Genomic DNA, 27980 nt, shown 5'->3' on the forward strand with positions numbered 1-27980 from the left:
TACTGCTGTCTGCACATTTTTACAAAACCATACCCATGTTCAGACACTAGTGCATTGGTGGAACATTGTGTTTTCTTAAATCCTTAGACTAATCATTTAAGAAACTTCTAAGCAACAGTTCAATAAACCAAAAATTGAGTAACTTATATATTTTAGACACAGCATTTTAAGATACTTTGTCTGTTTTTTGCTGGGCCAACGAAAATAGTTTTAAGTGAACCACAACAGAATCAACCATCTCCGAGCAACACACAGTACTGGCATTACTGAATGAATCAGTGTTTTGTAACAAATCATTTGAGTGAATGATTCCATGACATACTCCTAAAGGCAGTCAGTTGTTTCACTGCTGAATGAATCAGTGTTGTGAACAAATTGGTTAAGAGAATGATGCAGTGACATAAAGAAAATCACGTAATGCCACCTTAAGACTTTCCTTCATTCATTCAGTATTTTCTTCATGCGCCTACTCTTTTAAGGCCTACCTTTGTGTATTCTCAGCTACCTGCTGTACAGGCACTTTGCTATTTGTCATGATTTGTTCACTTGTAAGTCTTTTTTTTATTTTACAAACATATATGTTCTGAATTAATATAATACTATATTAAAGAGAAGGAGTAAAACAAATACAAATCCCACTGATTGTTATTGCTAATCTAAAACTATTATTCCAGATACTCTTAAATAGATTATGTCATATCTTCACTGTCAAAGCTGTTGTTGCTGGTTTCATGCAGTGAGATTGCATTTCTCTTTTAACTCCACTCCATCAGATCACAGTGTCATTCTGATAAGAAAATAAAAAAAGACTGAGATGGATTGCTGGAATGTTCAACTCTCTATTGCTATGGAAACAGGATTGCAAGCAGTATTTAAAAGTTTGCATTACATAAGGGTTCATGCTTCAGACTTCTCTAACCAAACCTAATGTTATGAAATGTTGATTTTTGCTGTTGAAGTTAAAGGTTTGCATGCATAAAGTCAGATCATTTTAGACAGACTGCTTGCAGATGATTAATAGATTAACCACCAAAGATTTATTGGCAAAGATTTTTAACATCAGAAAAAAGCATTCAAGAAGACTGTGACAGACCTTAGAAGGTCGGTGTAAGAAGTTCCAGATGCAGCGACTTGTTCCTCTGCCTGAACATCACCAGCGCTGCACACGAGAGTAGCAGGAAAGAGAAATTGATCAGAGCTGAACAAGACTAATGAAAAAGGAAACACTGCATCAAGGAGGAAGGAAGACTGAAATTGCTTCAAGACTTAAATGTGTATGAATTTTAAACAGGGGAGCTCTGGGACAAAGAATCCCAACTGATAAGGAAACTCTGACGTCTCTGTTAGAACATATTAAGGCCACAGAGGACATAAGCTGTCTGAGAGGACTGGAAGCGGAATGGGCATTGTTGATACTGAGGCTGTTTCAGTGAGCTGTATTGTTTGTAACAGCACAGATGCTAATCTGGCTACTGAGTAAATTTAATGAAAGCATCCCTCACAACATCCCGCCTGGAAAATAATATTTATTCAACATCACATGCAATTGTGCAATAAGGGAGAGCATTCTGTTGAGTGCTGAAGTTTGTTACTCTGATAAAATGTTATGTAAAGGGTTTTATAAAGCATTTCTTTCATGTTGAGGTTCAATTCAAGACTGTTAGAATTTCAGAATATAATTTAGGGAGTTTATTTTTGCTGCAGTGTCATCTTTAATCATTTATGCAGCACTGCAGTGAATGTGCCTGTGCTTTGGAACAGGGTTCACAAAGAACCTTGCTACATTACAGCCATCACATGAAAGTTCTTCTAAATTATTTTTGTTATTACATGGAAATCTTGCATTAGGATCTGTTTGATAGTCAAATATTCAACCAAGTTAAGGTAAAAACAAAATCTAAACTGATTGACCTCTACTCTGAATCTTTGGACGTGGAATGTCTATTCAGGGTTGAAGTTGCATGTGGTTATAATATTAAGCATGCTTTTATGTGCAGTAGATAAGGAATGTAAGATCAGTGCTTAGAAAAAAAATTTGAAAATCTATTCTATTTATTAAATTGATTTAAAAGCAACAGTTTGCCAACTTTGGTGGATGTTTTTTTTTTCAGCCATGCATTAAGACCTACATAAAAACATTTAAAAATGGCATTATTTACCTTCAGAATTTTCATGTCTTGAACGTCTTCACAACAAAGGGCCTTTTAACTCATGTGAACAAATTGTACACGTTCTTGGTCTATATTTTCCAAGTTTCAATAATAAAGGCATTAAAGAAATATTTTGTTGCATTCATTTATCAGCACTTTTATTCGAGCTTTGTTAGTGGTATTTCACAAAAGATCTGTTAAGATTTCACGCGAGAATGCAACACATTTTAAGGAATTAAAAAATGTTTGTTCTCGCCGTGGATTGGGTGTGGAATATTAAACAATATGAGTGGGTAGCACTTAAGATCGCACAGCCACTTACAATTGTCAGGTTTTGTTTTACATACATACTAAAAGTTATATTTCTCAAAAGCCATGTCAGGTTGGGGTTTTAAAAATAATGTTAGATTTCACAGAGCCGTCAAGGCAGTCTAGTTAGCCTCTGCTGGCAAATGCTGTAACTATACCATCTGTTTGCAAAAAGCATCTTTCTCCTTCATTCAAAAGTAGACATGTATTGTGAGAAACATATATAAATTGAAAATATTTCATTATATAGTTTTACCAGTGACTAATTTTGTTGCTCATGTGACTGGTTAAAAAAAAAAAAAAGAAAAACCTGTAACAGCCAAGCACCCGTGCCATTGTGGTGAATGTTTATGATAATGGGTGGCTTTCTTCTTGGATTTCACAGGCCTTTTAGGTCATCACACACATCATAAATCACCACAAAATGGTAATTGTTCTGACATTTAAAGGAATAGTTCACCCAAAAATGAAAATTTGCTGAAAATGCACTCATCCTCAGGCCACTCCAGATGTAGATGATGTAGATAAGTTAACCAAACTTGCTCACCAATGCATCCTACATTTTCTTCTGTTTAAGGGCATTTGGTTCTGCCTCATAGTCTGTAGTCTTCTGTTTAAGAAGAATTTGAGGAATTTTTCCATGTGGTTTTCTGTTGCCAGATGTGAGGTCAAAGAATGACTTTGTATCAGCTGTCTTTGAAGTGCGTTTGAACTCATACTGTATTTCAATAGGCATGTCATGACTGTTGGTTCATAATTTTGATGGTAATTTGAAGAGTGTCTGGCATGTTAAACATTTAGGAGAACCTTAAAGGGATAGTTCACCCAAAAAAAAAATGCATCTTTTGGGTTCCACAGACAAAATAAAGGCATTGAGGTTTGGAACGACATGAGCATTAAAGCATTAAGCCTCAGCATCAAAATGTGTTTTGGAGGAGTTGTATAGATGGACTAGTAAAGGAAAAAAATTGTGTGTGAGAGACACCTGTTGTGATGAGCAGCAAAGGAAGTGAGTTGTGTTTGCTTTGGCTACATGGCCGGTGTTCACATAGTGTCTCTGCAGTCTGGGATCATTTGCGCTCACCCTCTTGGAGATCTATGAGGAATTTCAGACCACAGCTATGACAGTCCACTGGCCCACTGAATGGACACATCCACACTGTTGCTTCTGTAGTTTAGAAGTTACATTACAAGAGCGAGATGTGCTGCTCTTATGCAGAATGGAGACGTTACCATTTGCAAGTTGTAAGAGCCGCTAGGGGTAAACACGCAGAGACTATTTAATTTCATAAATTTTCTTTTTAATTGGACAATATGTATCAATCTAAATAAGTTACAATTCTTCTGAGTGTTTACAAAGCCTTGTAAATATACTTATCAGGAAAAATTAGCTCTGACAAGGCAGATATACTGTTTACAAAAAGGATTCTGTATATTTCACACAAGAAACAATGTTAAAATCATCACTAAGAAAAATGAAACCTCTACAAAAATATCAATAAATAACATCACATCTTATGTTGATACATTTACTTACATCAGTATACAATTGCCATCATACCAAGCCTGAATGAAACCCTAGAATTTTTTTTTGATGCACAAACCATACATATCATCATTACCGAATCATCACAAATGTTAAAAATATACTTTATATGCTATTAAACTGATAGATTATTGATAACCACCTCCCGACAAAGACAATCTAAGACAAAGGTGTGCAATATAAATTGAACATAGCTTTTTAAAATCTTTTGTTGATAGGTAGACTGGCTTCTGTGGTGTATAAAATCATTTTGTGACTTATTTCTATAGCTATTACATAACTTCCTGACAATCTCCCATCTTTTTAAATCAAAGAAATTTCCTCTGCAGTTTACCTTCACGTATGCAACAAAGTGCAGGAAGATGAACGATGAAGAATCAGGCATGATTTGAGCAGAATCATCTTTTCTTTAAATCTCTTTCTAGCATTCAAAAAGCATGAAGTTTAACAATAAACAGCGGGCTGTACAAGATAATGGGGGAGGAGGCCCATAGTAGGAATTGATGTATTTTCCTGCTATTTAAGCACAAGTTTAAAAATCTTTTTCAAGCATCATGACATGAATGGACACTTTTTTTAAGTCGGTTTTATAAATCGAATCTTGAAGCCGTAACGGTGAACACCAGTCGGACAACATTTAGTCATGAGGCACCCAGCAGCGCGTTCAATACTGTACATGGCAGTGTAAATCAAAAGAGCTGCAATTATATTGGATTTTTATAATTAGTGGGACTAAAACCTATGAATGAAGTCACTTGTAGAAGATCAGAATTTATAATAATAAATAAAACATTTCAGTGTTTCAGCATGCAGCCAAATTTGATACATCAAGGCTTGCTGATACATTGTAGACAGGGAGGACCATTACTTTAAAGCTCACATGAGTTTTGTATTCATCAGTGCCACCTGAAAAAGTCTACAAAGAGGAAAGAATGGATGTTTATCAGTGTGTTCTACTGGACACTCTCTACAGGAACATGAGTGAGAGTGTTGCATTTAAAGTAAGCTTAGGTTCTGAGTATCACTCTTCCTGTCCTCAATATCTCATAACCACTTCTCCCCATCGAGCCAGCAGCTGATCGGACTCAAGTCAGCTGACTATTTTCTACAAAACTGACAGGCTTCTACAGAGTTTTCCTCAAGATGAGTTTGGCAGGAGAAAATGTCTGTAGTTAAATAAAAAAAGACCATTTTTCTTTACAGAGAGTCAAGAAGCCTTGCAAGCACTTCTCCAATAGTTCAACTTTCCTGAGTTTACGAATTGAAGAGCAAGAGACATTTACAAGGAAAAAACACTACAGCATGTCTATAAATATTTCAGGGTTCCTGGGATGGTGTTGATGAGCTCCCAGACCCATTTGAGATGCACCTTCCCCGAATTCGAACAGACTACTTGCAACTGCAGACTACGCTGATGAGAAGTTGGATCTGATGGAGTCTTCCCGCAACTGGCGATGCTTCCCGATGTCACACTCTTCTCGAGGTGTTCTCCGTTCAATGGTTATCCTGTAATTTTTCCTAAGGAGCGAGGAAGAACAATATCATGATTGTAGATAATATTGTACGAGCAGCAATAATAATAATCTATTATATCTCAACAAATACTAGGGCACTTTAGGCAGAGCTGACATTTAAATGCCAAACACTTCATATCATTATAATTAGTACAATACATTAGGTTGTTGTTTTCAGTGTATACCTAAAAAAGTAGAATGCTATAAGGAGAGCCGTTCCCAGAATTCCCCCTACTATTATCCCAGTCACTGCCGATACACCTAGTCCACCTGCTTGGGAAAGAAAATGAGACCATTCTTAAGGAAAGCAGAACATCTTTATAATTTAGAGGTTCACCTACTGCAGAGCACTGGTTTTCAAACTGGGGTCTGTAAGAAGGTGCTGTTATTACTATTATAAGTAATACTAATCAAAGTTATTATTAATAATATTATTTATCCAAAACAATATAAAAATGATTGTGTCCTTTGCCATCTGTTGTCTTAAATTTGACTCGTTTGCACATTGTGCCCGTACAAATAAACAAGTGTCAGTCTTAAAGCAGCAGAGGTAATTTACACGATGGGTCACTGTGTTTTGGGTGTTGAGGCTCTGGTGCTATTCGCAAGGAGAACCATTCCCTCTTAAAGCCTGGCATGATCTGGAAACTTCCATTGGTGCCAAAGTAGCTCATGACAGTCTAAAGGCATAAAAACACATTTATCGTGGTGATTACTTAACATTTCCTCATTTTGGCACAAACAATAACAGAATCCTAAAACTAAATGTCTGAATTTCAGCTATTGTCCTGATCTTTGTGTGTGTGTTTGTAATAAAGCAGAGATGATTATGTGCACATACCTCGTGCGTTCCTGCCTCTGGGTCTGTCATCCTAATGACAGAGAAATCCCCATTACGGTCACCATTGGCATCTAGAGACACCTGGCCAGCAATGCCTGTTTAACGAAATGTGAGGAATGAGAAAATTAATTAGTTTGAAGAGTCAAACATTCCAAGGAAAACACCAGCAAGGGTCGGCAAATTCCGGGTGGGCAATACAACAGGAAATCTCATCCGCCATCCTGCCGTTTGTGTTGGCTTTGACTGCAGAAATGGTAATTTCATCTGTACATCTGTGTTCCTGAATTCTTGAGATTTTTAAAATATTATTTCATTTAACAGGAAAACATGACCCTGTTCCTGATTATTCTGGCTGAGCAAAACATTGTTATTTCACGTTTAGTTGAGACGGGTCTGGACTGCAGACTTGTCTGAGCACTTATTTTGGAAGGGAAATTTAATGAATTACAGTGGCAAGAATACTGGCGAGCCCTCTGTTCACAGCTACAATAATGGGAATCAAATGTGGTGAATAATAATGGGAATAAAATGGGACTTGGTCAGTGTTAGGATTCCAGTGTTCTCTTTGAACAAAATACGTACTATTATTTTCCTAATAATAAGCTTTGAGTGTAAAGTATCATTTAAAGGCCCCATGAAATGCATTTTTTTTTAAATTATCTTATGTTTCCTGAGGTGCACTTAATAATATATAATAATAATAATAATCACACACAGTAAGCACTTAATAATCTTAGTGTTTTTTTTTTTTTTTGTTTGTTTTGTTTTTACCAAAAATGGTCACAATTTAGATATAAATGGTCATTTTTCTATCCTGAATTTAGCCCTCTGATTTAAACGCTCAGTTGAAAGGGGTGTGTCTGATGTGAGATTTCAATGTAAACACACACTGCTATGATTGGTTAACATCTTTGCATATATAATGAGCATTACATGTGGAACTCTCTTGAAAGCTTTTACTGTGTTTTTACTACAACAGCTGCCACTAGTTGTGAAAAGGGTTGATTATAGCATTATATTCAGAAGTGCTCCCGTAGCATCAAAGGTTGCAGCGCTGCACTGTAGCCAAACACAGTCATGTCTACTGAGCACATGATACAATGATCTCCTTATTGCAACACAATTTCTGCAATCTAACACTTTTATTATAATTAACACAGTGAAAACACAATGCTCATTGAGACTCGCTGAGCAGTATAAACTGTGTCATTGATTATATCAGGATTGGTTTACACGCTATGAACAGGAACAGTGTGAAGTTGAGTGCTTAGTCACTGGCTTGATTCACTTACGCATAAACAGCAGTAAGGTAAATTTATAAAATTTACATTTCTTTCTTTTCCTAACAGTAGTAACGCTCTTGTGACTGATTAACAGACGTGGATTCTTTAGAACAAACCTCCTTGATTACAAATGACAATGTTAAAGGGTATGTCGAGGAGAAATCATGATGTCTTGATTTTCTTGATTTCAAATCCTGGCATTTCAGAAGGGTAGAAAAGAATAAATCATGTTTTAAACCAGGGAGTTACTGTAGTTCTGAGTTTTAAAACTTACAGTGTGATTTTATCGTAGAGTAACCTCTATATATTTACATAATGTGTAAATATCAGGAAAATAATGATTCTCCATTTTATGACCCATTTTATAGGACAAAAATGTTACTACCAACCAATTTTACTTGTGTTTCCCTAACCATTTCTATATTCACTAAAGTAAAAAATAAATAAATAAATAAATAAAAATTGGGGCTTGGCAAGTTTTTGAAAGAAGTCTCTGTGAAATATTATTACAATTAAAAATAATGATTTCCCATCTGAATACATTCTAAAATGTAAATTGTTCTTGTGATGGTAAAGCTATATTTTCAGCACCATTACTCCAGTTTTCAGAAATCATTCCAATATGCTGATTATTAATGTTGAAAACAGTTCTGCTACTTAATTTTTTTGTTTTGTTTTGTGGAAACCGTATTTAAATCTTTTCAGGATTTGTTGATGAACAGAACGTTATTGAAAAATATACAATTTACATGTTAAATGTCTTTACTGTCACTTTTGATCAATTACTGTGTACTTTAGACAGGTCTTGAATCATACTACAAACCGAGTGTGCATATTTCATGCAGAGATCTCTCTCTTTTACACAGTGAACACATTCAGGGCCTTGTATTAATTTAATGCTACACCCACACCCAAGGTGCACACATGCAAATTCAGCCTGATTAACACAAGTGCAATGTTTGTTTTCTCATGCAATCATCCTATTCTGACACCGTCTGGCTGGTGCATCATCCAGAGATGCTAATTAGATTACTGACGAGATTGCTGCCACTGTTTACTTTCTCAGTCGCTGAACTTTAATGCAAAATTGAACCAGTCAACCCTTACATTTCTCTGAGTATATATCTGCATTTCAGAATTAAAGCTGTTGATTCATTTTTGCTTTAAAATGCAAGTGACGTCCAGCACAGATCAGTGTCAATAGCACGTCAGCGGCCTGATTTCAAAACATTAAGCAGAGGAAAAAACATCTTTTTTTTTTTTGTGAATTACCTTCAATTGTTCTGTTCCACATCCTGTGCGTGATTTCCAGTCCATCCTTTTTCGTCAGACCGTTGCTCTTCACCTCATGCAAGGCTAATGCATACAGAATCAAAGCATCATGGAACCCCTCCATAAACATATTGACCTGCAACCAAAAAAAAGAGGTGGCGGGGGGGTCAAAATAATGTGTCAAAAACACCTCTCTTCATCAGTAAAAGGGTAAAAAGGGTCATTTTCACTTTTACCATGCATTGTCATATTGGAGAAAGAAATAGAGAAGTAATATTAGTTTATGTAAATGTTTCATTTATTTTAATATTTTCTCATTTAAATAACAAAAATCATTATCTTCATAAAAAGAATAAATAATTATAAATGGAGTAAACAAATTAACATTTACAAGATATTATTAGAAAACTGTAAGTAAAGGTTATTGTGAGAGAATCCAGAAGCAGCTCATGTTTGATATCATACTTAAGTTAAACTGCAAATGAATGAACAATGGCATAAAGTGTTTTCTAACATCAAGAGTGAATAAGATGGGAGGATCCATAAACAGCACTACACTGTTCAACGAAATGTTAAGCAATTAAAAAAATAATATGGGCTACCCAGCCGCCATGAATACTGAACAGCACATACTAATAGATGCTCATGTTATGCTACGGATTAATGGTGCGTTCCTGCCTCAGAGCTGTATGCTGCATGTGTACAGCCCAAGGCAAACAATAGTAGATCCTGGGGCTTAGTCAGTCTGCGACCCAGGGGAGATTCAATAACTGGCTGCCAAGATTACTGTATATTTACATTCACCCTCAACTGCCTAATAAGAGTGAAACAGCAGGAAAAGCTGATATAGTCATATGACTGTTTGTATACATATTCATTTTTGGAAGCGTGAACGGAGGTGAAATCTCCAAGCATTCGGAGCATAACAAACCCTGTTGTGTTTTCATACAGAGCACAGCTTGCGATTCAGCAACACGATGTATCGGACTGAACATTCCTCATGCAAAAAATGTCATGCTTTCTCATTGCGAAACAAATCCTGCTGATATTTAAGATCAGTCGCTATTGGTTACAGTTTGTGTAAAACTGATGCCATCTCAGTTCAAGAATGTGATATAATTCATTGTAAATAATGCTCAGAGAAAGTTTGGTCAGAAAGAAAAGTTTGATTAAAAGTTTTGATTAAATTTCTATTATTTTAACTCAGAGGTTAAAGGAAAGGTCTCAACGACTGTCACCCACGTTGAGATTTGTGGTTTGCAGCACCTTTAAATAAAACCGTGATTTCTTATGAAACAAAAATAAATAAATCCACTGTAAGGTTTTCTTCACTTCTTTTTTTTAGTGCCTGTTTAAAAATAAATAAATCCATATATATATATATATATATATATATATATATATATATATATATATATATATATATATATATATATATATATCAAAGTTTAATAAATAATGTTTTTAGTTTTTAATTCCTCCATAGGAGGGGAGAGAAAACTGCATAACGACATTAATTCATAGTTGGCCCAACTGCAGTGATTAAACCAAAACAAGCCCTGCATGATTAGAGTGAATGTAACTCATCCTCAGGTCTCACTGGACTCACTGTTTTTACCAATAGGCCTGATTCTGTTTATTTGGGCTGATTAACTTTAGGCTCTGGCATGAAAATGTGCAACCGCGTGTCAGTTTCCTCACCCCGGTGAAAAATTACCCAGTGCAGTCTTACTGTCAATACCAGCTATACTGCAATGACAGAAATTTTAAGATGCCATCTATGAAGAAACAAATATGAAATATGAAAAATAAATTAATAAATGACCTACTGGGGCATAATGTTTATTTCACACTACAATTTAATTTAATTTAATTTAATTTAATTTAATTTAATTTAATTTAATTTAATTTAATTTAATTTAATTTAATTTAATTTAATTTAATTTAATTTCTTCGCCTATTTCCTCATAACTGAACAAAAAAAAAACAACAACAACATGAAAGCCAAACAAATGTTCGGACATCTTCCATTTTGTACGTGAAGAGCTCAATCACTGCATTAGGACTTTTCTCGTTGATTGAAGACGACTCAAAACCTTACATGATGAAGCCTTTCGGATGTGTGGTAAAACCTCTTCAAACAATGAGAATCAAAGAACAGTTTCATATATTATGCAATGACCTGGTAAGAAAATTCAGAAATACAAAGATCTTCTTTATCCTTGTACCACAACTAAACTATACTGCACTGATTATATATAAATAAATGAATATATTTCTGCTGAAATTAATTTATGAATTAATAAAAAAATAACATGAAATTAAATAAAACTGTATAAAAAATACAATAAATTTTGTGCCATTGGGTCATGTATTTGTGTTTTATTTTTTTTATTTTTTTTTTTCATTTTATGTCATTTTATAATCAGATTTCCTCATTTATTTATTTGTTTTCATGTTTAAGTCCTCGTTAGCTCTCTTTTCTTTCTGACCAAACTTTCTCTGAGCATTATTTACAATGAATTATAAGATTAGATAGAGAAATGTGATAAAGGTTTACATAAGAGAATTTCATTGGTTGTTATCGCAGATTCAGTCCAACTTGTGTGCGACAGTGTCTATTCTGAAAACAGCGATAACCTTCATTGTTGATCAAATGGAGATGATTGAAGCAGAATAAACTGTCTGTAATAAGTCTGTGACTTCCTTTGTTTGTCTCAGTTTAGTCATTCGGCCACAGTGTGTTTAGATCCTGTGAGATGGTTTTAGGGGCCCTTAATGGTCAGCAAAGCGGTTGTCTGTATATGTTGTTCTAGATAAGGGTTGAGAAGGAAAGAAGCAATCATGGGTGGCCATAAATTCATATGCAGTCTAGTGCATTGAGTTTGATCATCTCTAATGAATCTTCCTAGTTGCTTCACTGATCCTCCTTCTCAGGTTGAATTGTTTTTTTTAATAACTTTGTTCTGCTCAAGTACAGGCAGACACACACACACACACACACACACAAACATATAGATGTATATAGAGCCAGTTGCCAAGCATTAAAACCTCATTAGTTGAAACCTGACCCTGAACTGACTCGGCTTTAGCTGTGATTAGATAATACACACCTGAGGAGATTGGTATTTTGGAAATAGTATTTCTGGGGATTAATTGGACCTCAGTGGTTTTGTCATGCTGGAACTTGATAACCTGCGGTGACGCACACTGAAGGGCGAGCCGAAGAAAGAGGAAAATATGTAACAGACCAACCTGAGGGCCAACAGATGACAACTATTACCAAGTAAGATAAAATACATGTCAGTCTGACTCAATTAATACTTAGGTTCTTTTGAAGAGATGTTTCTCAGCTAGAAAAAAATAGTTAATGATTCTGAGGAATGTTGCCTGTTTTTAGGATCATTTCAAAACCTTTTCTTCCGAGAGTATTTTGCAAATGGAAAATACAGAATAAACTTTGGAGAAATCCAATCAATCACATAGAACATGAAACGCATTATACTGTAAAACATAAAACATGTTCCTAATGACTGTGGTAATCCAACACACCCACCTACTGGTCATCAGTGCATAAAAATGCTTAACATTTTTCACAGGCTCAGTCATTTTTGAGTCGCTAAGGACCTATGATCGACGGAGCCTTTGGATCTAAAACAGCACTTTTTAAATACCCATATTTTACGAATCTTTTAAAGGTCTTACTTTGTAGCTGGATTATCCTGTACAGTCGACCTTCCAGAATGTTAACAGAGGAAACTGTCATTTCTCCAGCAGATTTACGTTCTGCATATGGGGGGCTCTTTGCAAATGAGTATGGCTGCATTTCCTGGCAGCTAGTATGAATTGCTAAAATCTGTGTGGATGTTCATAAGAACACCACTCACTGGAAGCCAATTCCAAAAAATGTATCACCTTCCTTAATAAATAAAGTGAGCATTCTTCATTCAGCTCATTAATTCAGCATGAACACCGCTGTCAGAAAAAAACGGAGCAGATACAAGCAGCAGCTAGTTGTATTCGGCACACTAAAGTCCTGACATTCATATTTGGAATGAGAACGCTCTTTGTCTGAATACTTTTCTTTCTATATGATGGTGGTCCCCTGCAAAGGTCCAGCTCAAGACTTTTGTGGCTCCTGCTGATACAGCAATTGAGTCAGTCAAAAGTGGCAGGGCCCCCACTGAGGTTATTTACCTTGGCACTTCGATTCGTCTACAGTTGTTTGTTTCAGAAAGACAGTTCCCGCTGTCTTCCTTAGAAAAGCTTTGACGGCTTTTCAAAGGAAGCTGACATGATGGGAAAGAGGCAGGGCAAAATTTGGGGCCTGTGTGGAACGCCAAGTCACCCCATTCAAAGGTACTTAAAGTGTGAATGCACCTTATTTTGACTTTAAACTGGGTGAATAAATGGATCAGCTGCTCTTTGAACCATGCAGGCCACAAAATAGATTGAATTGCAGGAAGGGCCTCATGATTGATTGATGGAGTGACTGATTTGCCTGAATACTGTTCACAGGGGATAATGAGGATGGTGTATTGGAAAATAGACAAGAAGGTTCTGTGACATTTTCATGTTAGGATGTTTTTCGATTAATCTCTTTTGCATTTCTACCCAAAACTTCAAATATCGAATGTATAATTTATATACACTACAAGTAAAATTATTTATTTAATCGAACATATACATATATACATATTTACCAAGGTGTTGGATAATCTAAATGAAAAAATAGAATGTGAAAATGTGAATAGAATAATTAAATATTCAGTATCAACAGATATACATTTAAAATAAACTCTAATATCAGCTGATAACCAATATTTACCAATATATCGTGCATCCCTAAATTTTCATTTATCTAAAGGATGAAGAAAATGTTTGTAGAAATTTAGAATCTGCAAAGACTTGACCAAATGTATCTGAAATCCAATACCATTCTGAAATGCATTTGGCTTTTGAACATGACAGTATTCACTATTGTACATTTTTAACATTATATTCAGTAATTTTGTTTTAAAGACTCACGTACAGCACTGCAGCCTTCGCAGACAGGGATGTCTGACTGCTGTAGTGACTTTTTCATTTCCTTGGAGAAATCTTCAAACTCTGCCTTTGTGGATCTAAGCAATGTTACAGTGTTGAGAAAGCTGTAGGCAGCCTTGGCCTCATTGTCATATTTGTCTCCTCTCCTCCAGGATCCATCCCCTGTAAAATAATGTTGTATTTTCATTGTATGTCATGTTCAGATGAGCATTTAGCAAGATTTGCCATAGAAAAGTACATCTCTTAAAATAAGGACATTATACAAGCATGTTTTGCCTGTTTCTGCTGATAAAACCTCATTGACAATGGCTGAAATATCTACTCTGTTATGTTTGCTGCAACAATGGCGCATTTAGATAAACACAAGAACATCAGAGGAACATCCTGGACCTGCAAACCAGACAATATCCAGGCACTTTTGTGTTGAGCCAAATATCTTATGAATGTAATCTCTATCAAGCAGAAGAGCTGGGCTTCTTTTGCAGTTCAGTGTAGATAGCTTCATTGTGTTAGAGGGTCATAGGACAATCTCGTATGACTATGGCTCATCCTGGGAACTGAGATAAGCTCTGTAATCAGTGTGTAACAACCATAAGTACAGTAGTGGAGCTTTACCATAGGAAGAGGAGTTGAAAAGCTCAATGTTGAAGAAAATGTGGCTGTCGCTGGTTAACTTTCGTCGATGGGCTGCAAGCATTAGGTCTCGTACCGTGTCCGCCTTGGCACACATGATCACCACTGCAAAACGTGAAAGAACAGAATGTTATTTGTCATTCAAGACTATAAATTTAGGGTACCACCCCTACCAATGCCGCCTTGTTCATGTTTATAATGTTTAAACTGCATTTATGACTAGGGTTCCCTAGTGAAAATGCATTTATTTTGTGCTATGTATACTACAGCTACACTTTTGGTATACTAAACTGGTATACTTAAAGTCTGCTTAATGCACTTTAATTGTGCAGAAGTAGTGTTGAGGTCAAACTAAAGATATACTTAAGTACACTTTTAAATATCTTGCATTTAAAGACTGATATTTTACAGCGATCATACAATCCTTATTAATAGTGATATTAAAACGAATTTTAGTCATAATATTAAGAAATGTGCATTTTGCAATAAAGCAATACTCCAAATAAAGTTTAATTATAATTTTATATCAGTAAGTCTTAATTGACGTGTCAATAAATATGTTAATGGATTTGAAGTATGCGTGGTAGTTTTTTTTTTTTTTTTTTTTTTACTAGGGTTGATAACCAAGATAATTATAAAGAATAATACAGTAATCACATGATTTTCATAATTTTTTGGTTCTGTTAACAGTTCTTACATGTGCTTTCCACCAACGAGGAAGGAAAACTATACTAAAATACTCTGAAATTGTTACCTGTTACTATTTAGCAAAAACATAACACACACAGTACAGGCAAATTCTCGAACAAATTACTTTTTTTTATTCTTATTTTACATTTTTTTTTTTTTTATTTTTTTTTTTACAAACATACCTGTACAATGCGACCAGTGATGTTTGATTCCTAAGTGAAAGACTATTAAGACAGTTCTTTTTAATGAATCACAAATTACAACTATTGAATCAGTTGGTGTACTTTCTCATTCTGACTCACTTACTGAAATTATTTTCACCATTTACAACTCCATGAACCAAAATGTCTTGGTGTATTTAAATGAGATGAAATTTAAATTTCCTGCTTTTAGTGACTATGTCGGCCTTAAGGATATCTATGAGCAAGTGTTCTCTAAAATATTGACAAAAATTGCATTTAAAAGGCTTAAAAGCATTCAAAACTGGTCTCTCACTTCAACGGATCAATGATTTTGATGAAATCTTTCTACACTTCAGCTCCTCATCAGTTTTTTTCTTACCAGTCAAATGCTCTCTACAATCTGAAGCATTCCGGCCATACACCGTTAAAAAAACACTAAAGCTGAGACCAAAAATGGACATTTGTTTACACATTTATTATGATATATATGGCAAACAGTATCTATCCCATTATATAAGGGTTGAGAAGCAATTCAAACACTTTAAACATGCTTTCCATTGGGGAGAATGAAGTCTAGTTTTCGTGTCAGTGTCATGCGAACCTCCATACACATTTGAATTCTACACAGAATCCTGTATTTTAAAGAACACTGGAGGAGGTTGAACATAATAAACTTCCTGTTTCTGTGGAAATTATGTCAACACATTGAATAACTTAAGTGGGACTTGCTAGACCCAAATCAGTTACTGACTTGTTGTTTGTATGATAATACTGTATCTACCAGAATCGTTCATTTCCTTATGGTTCCCATTTCTATTTATGGCAGACAAAACAAAGCACTGTGTTCTCATAAGAGTTTCACAGACCACAAATCCAACATGTACATTAAGTTATTATAGTCTCGATCCAGAGAATGTGCATGGTGCTGTTAATTTAAGATCAATTATGACCTTTATGCTACTGGCCAGCTTTACAAGAGCATGTGGCATTGATTCAGTTATGTAAGCACAGGCTTATAGGTACCATAGAATAACTTCTTTTTGACCTGGCCTAACAGAAACACAGTCTGAGGTACAAATTATTTTCCCATGGAGCAAGGAGGTCAAAAATAAATAAACAAACAAGCAAGCAAACAGAGCTTTTTTTTTTTTTTTTTTTTTTAGTTGCAAAGTGACCCATAAATAGGAAGATTCAGGGGATTGGAACTTTCCCCACAGCTCAGTCAGTGTAATGCGCTGCTTGAAATATCCTCAGCTGAGTGGGACAAACTTCACCTCAGTATTCCTGCACTATAGCACCCTTTAATTACAGAGCACACAGTACACTACAGGCCCTGTGTTCACTCTGCAGTGATTCCATGGGGTACAGCTCCAGCCAGCAATATTTCAAAAATCTGGATTTTCCCACTGACACTAGTTACAAATGAGCTGAGGAATGCAAAGAGGCAACACATGGCACACTTACTGTTGGTTGTGCTGCATTTAATGCACCTGGGGGTCTATATACACTGATAAAAATGATTCTGTGGTGAAGTATGGAAAAACAAATTTAAGTTCTACATTAAATACTTTAGTTAAGGCAATAATTGAAAAAAGAGAGTAAATTCTAAATCAATACTCAATTTTAGCTTGTAGAAATTGAACTTATAAGTATATTTTACTTGAAATTGTTTGTGATGTTTACAAGGATTTTTTTGAGTAAATATCAAAGTTATTATACTGGTGTTCCCATCATGCACTGGGGCATGAATACTTAATAAGGTTGATTTCTTTCTCTCTTTTTTTTAGTTGCATTTACACTGTTTTTTTTTTGTTGTTGTTGTTGTTGTTGTTAGGTTTAGTAACTTGCTGTTTTGTGGCATCTGGGGTTAATTTTCTACTCAGAATGACCCATTCATATACTCTAGCCACTGATTGTTCAAGTCAAGTCAAGTCAAGTCAAGTCTAATTTATTGTCAATTCTTCCACATGTACAGCACATACATACAGAGAAATGAAATTGCGTTACTCTCAGACCCATGGTGCATACAGATAACACTAACAGTAGAGCCTAAAAATCCAGATAGATACAGATTAAATATAAAATATAAAATACAACTATACAAATAAGGGCATGTAAAAAATAAGAATGATGTCAGTTCTATGCTGAATGAGGCAGTGAGCAGACCAATGCTGTACAAAGTGACTGGTGCATGTCACCGTATGTTAGTGGGAGGAGGGAGTGGAAGGACCTGGGGATGTGGAACCATGGGGGGAGGTTGGGGGCATGGGGGTTCATAGTTCAGTGGTGCCTGGGGCAGAAGAGGGAAGTGGGGGGCAAGTTTGGGAGTGAATTCAGCTTCTTGACAGCCTGATGAATGAAGCTGTCATTCAGGCTGCTGGTCTTGGCCTGAGACTCCACAGTCTCCTCCCTGATGGCAGCAGACTGAAGAAGCTTTGTGACGGTTGAGTGGGATCACTTGCAATGCAGAGGGCTTTGTGAGTGAGACGGGTTCCGTAAATGTCCTGGAGGGAGGGGAAAGAGACACCAATGATCTTCTCAGCTGCTCTCACTATGCGTTGAAGGGTCTTCCAGCAGGACGCGTTGCAGGCACCATACGGATTTGTGATGCAGATTGTTGGAGTTTTTTAGATTGTTCTTCTGTAGAAGGTGCACATGATGGGGGCCGGGGCTCTAGCTCTTCTCAGTTTGCGGAGGAAGTAGAGACACTGCTGTGCTTTCTTTGCCAGTGCTGCTGTGTTTTCAGTCCAGGAGAGATCCTCTGTGATGTGCACACCCAGGAACTTGGTGCTGCTCACTCTCTCCATAGTCGCACCGTTTATGGTCAGAGGAGCATGCTGAGTGTGCACTCTCCTGAAGTCAACAACAATCTCCTTCGTCTTCTCCACATTCAGAGAGAGATTGTTGTCACTGCACCACCCAACCAGCCGGCTCACCTCGCTCCTGTAGTTTGTCTCTTCTCTGTTGCTAATGAGACCCACCACAGTCGTGTCATCCGCAAACTTAATAAAGATGTTGGAGTTTTGTGACGGTGTGCAGTCATGGGTCAGCAGAGTGAAGAGGAGGGGGCTCAGCACACATCCTTGGGGGGCCCCAGTGCTCAGTGTGATGGTGCTGGATGTGTTACTGCCGACCCGTACTGTCTGAGGTCTTCCAGTAAGAAAGTCCAACAGTCAGTTGCACAGCGAAGTGTTGAGTCCCAGCTGGACTGGTTTGTAATTGAGCTGTTGAGGTATGAATGTGTTGAATGCTGAACTGAAGTCTATGAACAACATTCTGACATATGAGTCATTTTTGTCTATATGTGTGAGTGCTGAGTGGAGGGCAGTTGCGATGGCATCATCAGTCGAGCGGTTGGACTGATATGCAAACTGGAAGGGGTCCAGGGAGGGGGGGAGGGCAGACTTGATATGGTGCAAGACTAGCCGTTCAAAGCACTTCATGAGAATAGGAGTAAGTGCAACTGGACAGTAGTCATTGAAGCAGGGTGGAGATGGCTTCTTCGGGACTGGAATGATGGTGGTAGCTTTGAAGCATGTGGGGACAACAGCCTGACTAAGCGAGATGTTGAAAATGTCTGTGAAGACATCAGTGAGTTCCGCTGCACAGTCTCTCAGTACACGCCCAGGAATGTTGTCAGGACCCGGAGCTTTGCGTGCATTGATCCTGCTGAAGGATCTCATCACGCTGTGTGGGGTCAGCGCCATCACCTGGTCACCGGGAGGAGGTGGAGTCTTCTGTGCAGTGGTGCTGTTTTGTTCCTCAAAGCGAGCAAAGAAGGCGTTCAGCTTGTTCAGCAGGGAGATGTTGCGGTCACAGGTCCGCGGTGGGGGCTTGTAGTCCGTAATGGTCTGTATCCCCTGCCACAGGCTCTGAGTGTCTCTGCTGTCACTGAATCGATGGGCTATCCGTCTGGAGTACTGTCTCTTAGCCTCTCTGATGCCGCGGGATAGGTTGGCCCTAGCTGTCCTCAGGCCCACCTCATCTCCAGCTCTGAAGGCAGCGTTCCGGGTCTTCAGGAGTCTGTAGACCTCCCCTGTCATCCACGGCTTCTGGTTGGTCCGGACAGTGATGGTCTTTGAGACTGTTACATCATCAATACACTTGGTGATGTAGGCAGTGACCGTCTCGGAGTACTCTTGGAGGTCTGTGGTGTTATTGTATGTGGCAGCCTGCTTAAATATATTCCAGTCAGTGGTGTCAAAATAGTCTTGAAGAGCCTCTGACGACCCTTCTGGCCACACTTGAATTTGTTTGTGAACTGGTTTGGTGACTTTAGAGCGGTCTGTTTGCAGGCATTAGCATGACAGTGATGTGGTCTGAGGCACCAAGGTGGGTGAGGAGGAGGGCTTTGTAAGCTCCTCTCTGTGTGGTGTAAACAAAGTCTAAACTGTTATTACCTCGTGTTGGAAAGTTAATGTGTTGGTGTATTTTTGGGAACACACTCTTTAAGTCTGCATGGTTGAAATCCCCAGCTATGATGAGAAAATCAGGGTGGGCTGTTTGCTGCGCACTGATGTGCTGGTACAATTCATTCAGTGCCTCACTCCTGTTGCTGTTGGAGTTCGGAGGAAGGTATACAGCAACGAGCAGTATGGCTGTATATTCCCTCAGTAGATAGAAGGGCCGGCACTTAATAATCATAAACTCCACCAGGGGTGAGCAGTGTTTGCAGACCACAACAGCATCGCGGCACCACGCGTCATTGATGTAATCACAAAGCCCGCCACCACAGGTTTTACCTCCCGCGACGAGAGCTCTGTCCGCTCGATAGCATGTCAGCTGATCGAGCTGAATAGCGCAGTCTGGAACATTGTTGCTGAGCCATGTTTCCATGAACACAAAAACACAACAGTCTCTTACAGTCCTCTGAGTTGAGCGTAGTAGTTGGACGTAGTCCAGTTTAATTGTCCAAAGAGCATACGTTAGCCAGTACGATGGTGGGGATAGCTGGCTTCTGTGGGTTAGCCTAGCCCGGATACCTCCGTGCTTACCCCTCTTCTGCTTCCTCTCACGTCACTTGTGGCGCCTCCGCTGTGGGAGAGATGCAGTAGTGGGGGTCGGTGATGGTGTAGGCCTCCGGAGCAGACCGAGGTCCCACTGCTCTTCCGCGTGCGTGGAGTTTAACTCTAAAAATATGGTTCGGCCGACATCCAGCAGAAACTCATGACTGTATGCATGCTTAAAGACAGGTAGACGCGATGAAGATGTACAAAAACACTGCGACTCACAAGACAAAAAACATGAAAACACCTTTCTGACGGGAGAGAAAGAAGCCGCTGCATGTGTACGCGCCACCATCTTGGATCTCAATTTGTTAATTTGGGTATTAACTATATTGTGTAGAGATATTATCTTAGAAAGTGTAAAGCTGTCTACTGCCTTGTTTACTTGGATGTTTCAAAGTCATGGGTGTCCAAAATCGGTCCTGGAGGGCTGGTGTCCTGCAGAGTTTAGCTCCAACTTACCTCAACACACCTGCCTGGATGTTTCTAGTATGCCTAGTAAGACCTTGATTAGCTGGTTCAGGTGTGTTTAATTAGGGTTGGATCAAAACTCTGCAGGACATCGGCCGTCCAGGACTGAGTGTGGACACTCCTGTTCTAAATGAACCATGTGCTTTTATAGCATTGCTTTTTTTCAGTGCTATGTTGTTAAAATAAAGTTTACAAACAATGATTGAGGAAATTTACTTAAGTATTGCAGAGTTAACTTTTGATTAAGTAGAAATTACTCAGCAAACTCTATATTGCAAAGTTAAATATACTTATTCTCTTTAACTCTTTCCCTGCCAGCATTTTTGAAAAAAGTTGCCAGCCACCGCCAGTGATTTTTGATGATTTTCACAAAAATTGGATGGCCTACAGTATATTTTGCTGTATGAATATTTGAATATGCAATACACCAAAATAAAGATCAAAGCCTCTACTTAAAAAAAAAAAAACTTAAAGCATTCTTTTTTTATCAACACTTGAATATAGGTAGGTTTCATAAACATGTATAATTTTGAGCAAAAATGTAAGAAAATCACATTTTTATTAAAAACTACATCTGGATAATATTCTGTATGACTATCAAAGCATAAATCCAGTAAATCACTTCCATCAACACCTCCAAAGCTTGCACAGCCATATACACTTCCTGGATCATCATTTTACTTCATAACATTATGCAGTTTTCATTGTATATGCTGTCTATTGCTGATGATCACATTATTTATCACATGCATCTGTTTACATAAAAGGTCGCTATTGTTTTTCCGTCCTGTTCACATGTATTTTTGTTCGGGAGGTACTTGTTCAGAAGATGTGTAATAGCACCCCCGAGTGTATTACAGTGAAAACACGAAAAGCCGTTGTCTTCTAAATGACGAGATAACTCGTCAATGGCGGGGAAAGAGTTAATTTTACATAACCCTTTAATTTTATATAATTCCACCTAAATTTACTTAAAAATGTTCAAAAGAAAAAGTAAATTTTACCTTTAGTTTTTTTCAGTATAGAAGAAAAGTGTGAACGTGCACATGGAAATAATACTGTTGTGCAAACTTGTGCTATATTGCTACTAAGTATAAGGGTTTACTTAGTCCGACATTGGCACCATGGCAGAAAATGCAAAATAAGCAGGGCTATAATGACATATCTCTGGCTTAGTAAATTCACTCCCTGAGGACCACTCTGCAGGTTTCCAGCAAGCCAGTTTGGGGTTCTGTGCTCACGTCATTCACTGTCAAAACACCGCAACACTGTATGCCATCCTCATTAAAGTGCCTTATCTTCCGACACTTAAAGTGGATCATTACTCGGAATTGTATTTATTTACGCAGTCAACAGTCAGATCTGTCATTCTTATCTGCTTATTGATGCTGATGCCACACGTCACAGTTTCCAGGTCCAAACACTGTATCAGATATCAAAAGCAAACATCAAACAGTGCTATTATTCACTCACAGTGAGCTGAAGTACCACCCAAACGTCATGATCCTAACCTCCTAACCTTTGAAATCTCAATGTCTAGGGCACCGTGAGTCCAGAGACTGTAGTGTGTACACTGTATATTTTAAAAAGCTTGTCTTAAATGTGTGATATGAATAAATAGTGCTAATAAACAGCTGTCGAGACAGAATTCTCAGTTAAAACTTGTAGAGGCTTGGACATTCATCTATTGTGAAGCCTTTAAGTTGATTCTGATTGGCTCAGCCGCAATTTTGAAATTTTACAAAGGTTTTGCTTTTCACAATCTTTCAAGACACAGCAACTAAAACATAGTTTTAAATCAGCAATCATGAGCAGGCTGGGCCATGTTATTAAAGTTATCTGTATTTTATTACATTCACCTGCCAATTGACACGCTGCAGCCCCATGCAACAGTTTGAAAACCACTTAACGCAGACTGACAACAACAAAAACAAGGGCATCACGATGGCCAAATGAATCAAATCAGGCATCACAGGTGCTGGAGAACATCCCAATGACGTCCTCTAAAGATGCAGGCTGCAGGCAAAGAAAAATTATTTGGCAATCTCCACTGACTTCTGATTATGAGAAACTGTGTGAGAGAGTAGATGATGGATGCTATTACAAGCAGTCATCATAAATCAACTTGCTTACATGCTTGTGTCACTGACCACTTCAGGGACAAACAATGAACACTGCTGCAGTATACATTTTCAAGTTAAAATGAAACTTAAAGTAAAATAAAGAAACCTTAAAAAGTAAGCCATTTGTGGTGAATAGTAGTTGGAAAAATATGTACAAACTTGTAATATGACAATTGATCAGTACATTTTTTTACCCTGACACATTAGCATCTTTGCCATCTGTACTGTATAACTACTCACTACTACAGTATGTACATCATGGCAGCCTTTTATGAGCCCCTGAAAACAAAACAATGAAGTGTCTACCATGCCTGGAATACTAATTCTAATGCCAACAATTGACCTCATGGAAAAGGCTGCACCATTTAGCATTCAAAATATATGCTAATTTATACAGTGTCTATGGCTATAATTTATGGTAATGTAAACACAAACTTTTATGACCTTAGTGCTACGGCCATCTTTCACTTTGTCATTTGTCACCATCTTTAAATGTTGCAAAATTTGTTCATTTATATGTGATGTTTCCTTCTTGAAGCAGACCAATTTGGATAAATTTTATTTTGGAAAAATGGCTGCCTTAGTACTAATATTCAACTGCTGCTATATGGCAGCGTGGGCTGCAGTTCTAATACAACTAACCATATAATCTTTCATAATTAGGATAGCACAATAATAGGCCTATCAACTTTTAAAAAGGCGTACAAAAGCTTTTACATAACTTTTGATGCTGACATCAAATCAAACTGTACAGCATTTGGCCACTAATTCAACTGTCTGTTGGTAGAAGGCAGATGCCAACATGGACACGCAGTGTTGTCATTTAAAGTCACAATGTTACTGAAGAGACAACAATCTTTTTATAGCATTGTTACATCCAAGTAAAATGAATTATCACAAAGAAAAAAAAGTAAGACTGGAAGTTTCCATTGGCTGTTCATCACTAAAAAGAAGCCTGACGTTTCACCGGAAGATATAATGATTTGATTAAAAAGTACAAGTTTAAAAAAAAAAGAGAGAGAGAGAGAGGGAGACATGTATGGATGTAACAACTTGAATATGGATGCCAACTTTGAATTTAGAAGCACTATTACAAAATGACAGGGGTGGGCACTGCCTCCATACACTTTGCTGTGTTTTGTAGGTCCTGGTGATGGATTGATTGAAACCCCATCATCCGCAACCCCATCATCCGCAAAAATAAAAATATATATATAGCCAGACTACAGTATGTAATTTTGGCCATGCTGCTTTACTAGTTAGGATGCTTGTCTACTTTAAATGATATAAAAATTGTGGCATTTCTGATAAAATACTCTTACTTCTGCAGAGAAATGACACCTTGGGGTGGATTCGGTGAATAAAAAATGTGCAGTTTAATGTTACACTTCAGAAGAGGCTTGAAACAGATGTCAAATTTTGCCCTGAGTGTTTGGGTGGTGGCTTGAAAAATGCATCCCATCACTGAGATTCCACATTCAAATCTCTGCATGGCCTGCGATGGGCAGATCAAAGGAAGTATACATGTCATCATACATGGAGCATTCCATACTTATACCTTTACAGTTGCTGTGGGGGACTGCAACATGTCGATGACCTTTAGCTGCTGTGAACTGGTAGAAAAGGGAAAGAATTATAAAAAGCCTCGAGAGGAGTAACCCTGGCATTGTTAGTGTCAAAACAGCCCCAAGACAGCATTAACCTCCTACCCCACTTCAGTCATTCCATACTGACATTTTCAGAATTAGTGTAACATTTCTTTAATGACCAACTTTCACACAATATGTTTTAACTTGAGAAACCTAAGATGCTCATTTCAACGCACAGGACTGTCTTAGGAAAGTGATACAGGGGACTGCGCCTTCTGCAGGGCCCCTGTATTTAGGCATATCTGTATATTTTCTAAAATGACAACATTCTTGCTAGGAATGTAAGAAATGCACCATTTATGAAACAGGATCCGTAAAGAGTTGCACAGTCAGCCTTTCTGAAACGGCACAGATTTGTGGCAGACAGATATGATGTTTGAAAGCAGGCTGAAACAGCAGACAATTCATAGTTTTGACAGCAGGCATATCTTTTAGCGCCACAATGTGTCCAACACCAATAGTAGCAGTGCGCTCCAGGCAGAGTGTATCCTCTCTGGTTATTAAGAATCAGCCAGGCAGACAGCACATGACTTTACTCGCCATGAGAAAAGCTGTTAAAAAGTGCTCGAGGATGTATAGAGGAGTGCTAAAGCCTACAATTGTTCCCCAAAATTCCAACAGCTCAGTGTTGACTGCCTGTCAAAATTCTGATCATTTTTTCCACAAGCTTTCATATGGAGTGCAACTGACCTCTTGTCTAACTTTACAGACAGGGAGCCCAAGGAGATCAGGAGAGGTTTAAAACAGCCCTAGTTAGAAAAATATCTGCATTTGTAAATGTTCTATATCGCTCTTGTCCGTTGCACCATCCTTGGCCGTTTAACATGCTGTGGATTAGGACTGCTGTTCGCTTTAATGCATTTTAATTTGATGTAAACACCACTTCCAGAAAAACTAAGCTCCAGTTCCAGTTTAAACTAAAAGTCACTTAATAACATAAGGAAATGTGTTGACCAGGGGCAATACTTTGCAAATCCACCCTCTTGACCTGTGAATACCTGAGGTGAGTCACAACTCACTGCAGAGAACAAGCTGCTGGTGAAAAGCTGCTCCTGATTTTTTAGGAATGTTTTTCAAACTGATATTCTCTACAATGTTTTCCAAACATGTTAGTTATGTACCCCTACAGTCCCATCATTTATGTACCTATCAACACCAAAGCTGATATGTGTTTAAGCCATATTATACTGAATTTCTTAACAGAAATTCAATTACCATGCATGAAAGGCTGCAAACATTATTTAAATAAACAATGTGCTATAAATTTACATCAATTAACAATGCAACAATAACAAAAAAAGACATGTATTTTTTGGCCTTAATCATTTTTGTCAGGTTACCAGTAATTTACTGCAAAAAATAAATAAATAAATAAAAATCACATACAGCGATTGTTTGTGTTTGATGCCTAATTGACGGCAGTTCTGCTTAGAATGATGTAGGTGTTCTTAACAAATCTGATCCCAAGGCCCATGCCCACTCCCATGTCCCTAATACATCATTCATTTGCAATGGAAAAAAAGGTTGTCCTGTTAGCTAGTTACTGTGACTTTATCTGGAAACATGTAATCTCATCTATTTAGTATCAATGTGGATTACTACCACTTGGGGTGTTGTCTAATAGTAAAGATCTAGGCTGATAAATGAAAGGTAATGGGCTAAAACTCAATAAGATGCCATCCATTCCACTTGTGCAAACTAGCACTTTCTGGCAAGAAACTTCATCCTTTTTGCGTCTATGGCAAGCTGTTTTATTTCCTAAAGCTCATTGTCTGTACTAATAAAGCCTGAGTAGTTACTGTTTAATAGTGAAAGATTAGAAACCAGAACTAGCACCTAAATAATAGTTACTGGTAAAACGGAAACAGGTACCAGCAACAACTGGAATACATACTAATCTGAAATAAATGGCTAATAATAACAGAACCACAGATCCCCATGCAATTTAATGACAAAAACCTGCAATTTGTCACAGGTAACAGTTATAATGCATATAATGAATACTAGCGACCTGCTATAAGACTAATTAAGTAGCCTATCTATAAGTATGAACGTCAAATTCATAAACACTAGTAGGCTATTTAATGAAAAAGTACTAGAAACAAAGTAGACACAGATTCGTCTTATGGAATAACTGTTAAAACGGCTTGCCATAAAACATTTGGTAAATGACAGAGAAGTGAGTAGGCTACCTTCGCTCCCATAGACGGACGTGATGATCCCGTCGGCGTCTACTCTCTCCTCGTTCGAGTTTAACACCGCGTAATCTGTGGCGATGTGGTTGTACTCTGAGAGCACCGTGAAGACCCCCTCTATCGTAAAGTAACAGTTTCTCTCGTCTTTATCATCGTCGTAAATCAAAGATGCAGTTCTCCAGCCGAAACGCCCGAACATCGCCTGAAACGTCTCAGCCATCTTCACGTAAGTTGGAGCGATTCTTGTGAGGTGCGAGTACTCGGCGGTTTTCGTGTTGAAGCCGGTGGCCAGAGCACCTGCTGAGATCACGGGGATGTTCCAGTGCGATGCCACTCTGACCACCGACGCGGCCGTGTACTCGCACACCGGACCGAGGACCAGGTCGGGACGCTCGTCTCTCTGCTTGTCCACGAGCGCGTACAACGCGTCCACCCCGCACGCGGAGTTCACATACTTTACATTGAATTTCAATCCTGCAAACGGCTCTGCTCTGCCTAGTTTTTTTATCGCGTACTCAATAGCCGGAGAAACTCTCTGGTTAGAGAACAGGTATGTGTTGTTGCGAGGCAACATGACCATCACGTCGATGTTGTCAGTCAGTGCACTTGTCCTGCCAGGCATCATGAGCACTACCATAATGGACAGACATAGTGACATGAAACATGACATCTTTAACAACAATGAACGAAGTAACTGAGGTTTTTTTTTTTCTTTTTGCAAAGCTTTTGAAAGTTTCCCCCCCAAATAGATTGTATAAATTAAGACGTATCCTTAATTGTACTTAGTATGGCATAATCCCACTCTTTCTGTTTATAAGTGAGATGTGGCGTGTGTGTCTGTCCTGTGAGGCTCTCCAGAGCCCCTTTCTCTTCCCCTGTTTGGAGTCTTCTCTGGGTCTCTGTCTGACTCTCCTCTTCCCTGTGTAATTACTCTTGTTAGGATGTGTGAAGTGTGCGGCTCGGCTGGTCACCACACACGCTGCAGTCACGGAGGAATTTTCAAGCATCCTTTCATTATAATTCCTGCGTCATCGCTGCGCAGCCCGCCCCCTCCTTAAAGTTACCGTGTC

At 38.0% G+C, this 27980-nt stretch overlaps 1 protein-coding gene across 2 annotated transcripts; it reads right to left on the reverse strand.

Annotated features, from left to right (window-relative positions):
• Positions 1 to 3738: 3738 nt before the first annotated feature.
• LOC109060703 (atrial natriuretic peptide receptor 3) lies at positions 3739 to 27904 on the reverse strand. 2 transcript variants are annotated; one of them, XM_019077859.2, is made up of 8 exons: positions 26908 to 27904; positions 14577 to 14699; positions 13948 to 14123; positions 8916 to 9051; positions 6361 to 6455; positions 6079 to 6199; positions 5705 to 5789; positions 3739 to 5523 (listed from the first exon to the last, which is right to left on the reverse strand). In XM_019077859.2, the coding sequence occupies exons 1-8, from the start codon at positions 27578 to 27580 to the stop codon at positions 5412 to 5414; spliced, it is 1521 nt and encodes a 506-aa protein (XP_018933404.1). In that variant the 5' UTR covers positions 27581 to 27904; the 3' UTR covers positions 3739 to 5411. The 2 variants fall into 2 exon arrangements, with proteins under 2 accessions (XP_018933404.1, XP_018933403.1); XM_019077858.2 differs by having other exon boundaries at positions 5705 to 5792.
• Positions 27905 to 27980: the final 76 nt, after the last annotated feature.

This window comes from Cyprinus carpio, chromosome A5 (assembly GCF_018340385.1).
Source record: "Cyprinus carpio isolate SPL01 chromosome A5, ASM1834038v1, whole genome shotgun sequence".
Taxonomy (NCBI): Eukaryota; Metazoa; Chordata; class Actinopteri; order Cypriniformes; family Cyprinidae; genus Cyprinus; species Cyprinus carpio.